Here is a 4,230-nt window from a genome sequence, read left to right as displayed (position 1 = left end):
CATCCATCTGCCCACCCATCCACCCATTCATTGATCCATCCATCCGTCTACCCACCCACCCCACTCATCCCTCTACCCATTCATCCATCTGCCCATCTACCCACCCATCCATCCACCCATCCATCCATTCATCCACCATTCATCCATCTGCCCATCCATAAATTCACCTACCCATCCATCCATGTCTCCCTCCCTCATCCACCCATCTACCTACCCATCCAAGACCTATCCAGCAACTAAAGCTCTTGTCCTGGGGGGAGACACAAGTGCAGACAGGGCATCAAGCCTTTAGGGGACTCTGTGTAGCAGTTGGAAGCTGTCCACCCGTGTTCACTCTTGCTTCACCACCTACTTTGGGCAGCTCTTGGACCTCTAGGAGCCTGATTGAGTTGGTAAATGAGACCCCTCCTTCCATCTGGAGTCTTACACTGCCCCCAGGGTCCTGAGACCTATGTGCCCCAGATGGGCATCCTAGGAGAGGCCCTGTCACCCACCTCCTGGAGCTGCAGGTACTCCTGTGCACAAGGGGTAGGGGAGCACCTCGGTGCCGCTTGAGTCAGCCATCAGCTCTTTCCAGGCATCGGTTTTATTGACTGCTAGGGGCTGCCAGAGTTATAAATAGATGTTCTTGAGCCAAAAATAGCCTTGTGGGAGCATCAGACTATGTTTCTAGCTTTCCTCCTTTTTGAGGACTCTTAAAGATGCAGGATTCAAGGACCCTACCTCCTCCTGCAGCCCCCAAGGAGGGGCTGGTCCCCTCCTCTTCCCTTGTCTTGCTTCCTCTTCTTCCCATCTCATGAGCGCTCACACACACATGGTCTGGACAGCGTCACTGGTTGGGAGGGGTCCCTGGGATAGGTATACTAAACCTGGAAGAAGCTGCATGAACCAGAGGTCTGTGTGGTGAGGACATATCTGGTATCCTCCACGGCAGTGTAGACAAGCCTCACTCTGGGCTGCATGCACACTGTGAATCTTTGCAGCCTGTGGCACCTGCAGCAGCCAGGTCTGCCCTCGGGGTGGGGGGCTCTGCAGGTCTGGCTGGGGCTGCCTCCAGGGAGAGGACCCTGGAGGCTGGGGACAAGCCTGGGGGAGACAAACCAGTACTTTCTACCGCATACTCTGGTGTACTTTTGATCCTTGTATGGTGTGCACATTACTTAAGATTTGAAAAGCTAGCTGGAGGACAGGCACAGTGGCTCCCGCCTGGAATCCCAGCACTTTGGGAGGCCAAAGCAAGCAGATCACTTGAGGTCAGGAGATTGAGACCAGCCTGGCCAACATGGTGCAACCCCGTCTCTACTAAAGTAAAATACAAAAATTAGCCAGGTGTAGTGGCACATGCCTGTAATCCCAGCTACTTGGGACTCTGAGGCATGAGAATTGTTTGAACCCGGGAGATGGAGATCACGCCATTGCACTCCAGCCTGGACCACAGAACGAGACTCCATCTAAAAACAAAACAAAACAAAACAAAACAAGAAAAACGCTGGTTGGAGACACTAAAGGTAACTAGACCCCTATTTCTGCTGGTACGTACATGCACCCACACACGTGCACACAGCACACATGGAGGGGCCGGGAGGGAAGCCTCTAGCTGTTCACACTGGGACTGTGGGAGTGAGGGGAGTTGTGGGTAACACTGAGATTTTATATCGTTTCAAGTTATTTAAGCTTTTACTAGCATGTAACCACCAAAAAAGTGTGTTTTACACCCTAAGGGTGCAGCTGAGGACCTGTGCCCATGCCTGGCCCTCAGGGACTATTCTGAGCCCACCCACGGTGTGAGCCTGGGGCAAGTTTCCAGGCCCAACACACGGGCTCCTGGCCTCAGGCCTGCCTCCCAGCAGCCTCTGCCCCCACCCTGCCCACCGCCAGTCTGAAGGAAGAGGCAGGGAGTCCTGGGGAAAACATCCACTTTGAGCTTTATTACAACACATTGTCTCCAAATACAAAGGGAGGGGCCCGGAGCGGAAGGTGCAGCCGCGTCGGGAAGGGCTCTAAGGGGGTGCGGAAGGGCCGGCAGCCCAGTCCACAGAGACTGGAGGCTCGGCGGGGGACCTGCATCCTCTCCTCCGCTGGACTTCCCAGCAAATAACAGGAGGGGCCGGGTCCATTGTGGGGCGATCCCAATGCCAGGCAGTGGCCGGGTGAGAGGGGTGGGAGAGAGGCTTGGAGAGGACTCAGGGCCCAGTGGGGAGAAAGCCACCAGGTGGGGCCCCAGCCTGCCTCCCACAGCACTGGAGGAGGCAGTGGCCAACACAGGACCTTCTTCCCCACCCTGGCAGCTCACTTTGGGGTGACCAGTGCCTCAAGAGTGGGAGCAGAGACAGACTGAGACAGACAGGACCCCCCCACACACACAGCCTGGAGAAGGGACAAGGGGAGGGGAGGAGGGGGGCCCAACCAGTGGCCCCAGACCACTGCCTCCTGGACAGCACAGGGGTGGGGGGCGAGAAGCGGGGAGCCAGTGCATCCTCCTCACCCAGGGCCTCCTCAGAAACCCAATGCAACAGACAGACGGGAGGCAAATTTACATAATTAATAATAATTAACCAATAATAATAAATACTTAAACCTCTAATCCATAGATTGCAAATACAACAATGATAGCTTATTTTCTTGGGGAACAGGAATGGGTGGGGATAGAGGGAAGGGGAACAGGACTTTTGCTGAAAGGAGGGATGACAGGAACACAGGGCTGTGGGTGAAAAGAAGAACAAATAGAAGAAACAAGAGAGAGGGCGGCTGGCCGGGGCGGGGTGGGCACCTCCCTGGCCCTGCTCTGGACTCAGGACTGGGTCCTACCTGGGCCGCCTCTCCTGCCAAGACCCTTGGCCTCTTCCCATGGTGACTGGCCCCACTCCTAGACCCTTGGACATCTGAAGGACAGGGGTCCCAACGGCCTGAGAGGGTATAGGGCAGGGGCAGCAGGCTGACCCACCTGGGCCCAAAAGCCACCTGTGTTTGGGGGCTGGCATGCCACCTAGAGAGCGAGTGCCCTGGGAAAGGGGTGAACGGGAGTTTCTCTCTTGAGAGGCCCCCATGGGTGTCGGGGCAAACAAGGGAGCTTTATCTGCCTTGAGGCAGCGCTCCCTAAGTGAAGCAGGCCTACCACAGAAGCACAGGGGCTTAGCTGGCGCCTGAACTCCCTGTGCGAGCAGCACCTGCTTGTGGAACCCCTTGGCCTGCAGGCGAGCCTGAATTCCAAGTTCTGCCTGGGGCCTTGCTAGGTGGGGGACGGACCTGGAACAGGACTCTAAACCCATCCCCTCCTCATACCTGGGGGTCCAGGGCTCCCTGTCCAGTGGAGCCAGCACTGGCTAGCCAGGCCCCTCCTGCCTGACTCCCAGAGGCCAAGCTCCTCTCCTGCAGTGGTGCCGCCCTGCCCGAGAGGCAGCTCTAGGGGCATGGGCAAGGGAGAAGGGAGGGCCGCAGCCCTCTTAATGGCCTTGCTGAGCCACTCTGTGGCTGGACTGGGGCTCTGGCAGGAGTTGGGGGCACTAACACCCCTGTCCTGCCCTGGCCTCCACCTCATCTGACACTCCAGAACCCCCTGCCCCAGGCCCCTACACACTGTTCTATTCCTCAGCCTCTCTGAACACCCGGGCACCATGGGGCCTAATGCCTGTCCTCCCCTGCCAGGGAACAGCTCTGGGGCAACAGGCAGTGGGGTGCCCTCCCTGCCACCAAGATTTGGCGCCTGGAGCTGGTGGAGGGTTGGCCACACCGCTCCGGGGCACACCAGCTCCTGCTCCCCCAACCTATGGCTTTGGTGCAGAGCCCTAGGCTGGCGCAGAGAAGGGAGAGAGCAGGAGAGGTGGGTGGGGGAAGAAGGGAGGTTCTGCGGCTCAGTTTGTGGCAAAGAAGTTTTTTTTTTTTTTTTCCTTTTTTTCACCTTTTTCTTATGTAAAAAGTGCACGAGAGCTCGGCAGCCTTTGCAAAGGTCAGCAGGGTTTCCTGGGGCGGGGGAGCTGGGAGGGGCCCCAGGCCTGGCACCCAGCTTGCGACTGAAGGTGGCCTCGTATTGCTTAGAAACGTGTGTTTCAGTTTAAATACCAGACAGTAAAAATAGAGCTCGAGGACCACCCGCACTGTTGCCAAATCATTGCCAGAATGAACAGCTTAAATAAATAAAAAATCGAAATATTTACTTCTCGATAAAAATCCCAGTAAAACCATTTACCTTTCTTTGCATTATATATAATATATATTTATAACGGGCCCGGC

At 56.3% G+C, this 4,230-nt stretch overlaps 2 protein-coding genes across 2 annotated transcripts in view; both read right to left on the bottom strand.

Moving 5' to 3' along the window:
* Positions 1 to 1,902: 1,902 nt before the first annotated feature.
* LOC105545339 (putative uncharacterized protein C11orf81) lies at positions 1,903 to 4,224 on the bottom strand. Its single transcript, XM_011988251.1, is given in 5 exon segments — positions 1,903 to 2,629; positions 2,632 to 2,787; positions 2,790 to 3,042; positions 3,044 to 3,197; positions 3,199 to 4,224. Coding segments are annotated over 5 exon segments (1,080 nt in total). The 5' UTR covers positions 3,270 to 4,224; the 3' UTR covers positions 1,903 to 2,183.
* DUSP8 (dual specificity phosphatase 8) overlaps positions 3,277 to 4,230 on the bottom strand; it is an 11,085-nt gene continuing 10,131 nt past the window's right edge. Inside the window, exon 7 of the mRNA XM_011988262.1 lies at positions 3,277 to 3,385. Coding sequence (XP_011843652.1) covers positions 3,277 to 3,385 — 109 coding nt within the window. The remainder of the gene's footprint in view (positions 3,386 to 4,230) is intronic.

This window comes from Mandrillus leucophaeus, unplaced genomic scaffold (assembly GCF_000951045.1).
Source record: "Mandrillus leucophaeus isolate KB7577 unplaced genomic scaffold, Mleu.le_1.0 Scaffold325, whole genome shotgun sequence".
NCBI lineage: Eukaryota > Metazoa > Chordata > Mammalia > Primates > Cercopithecidae > Mandrillus > Mandrillus leucophaeus.
The sequence above is the reverse complement of the archived record's forward strand: the minus strand, read 5'-3'. Positions and strand labels throughout refer to the sequence as shown.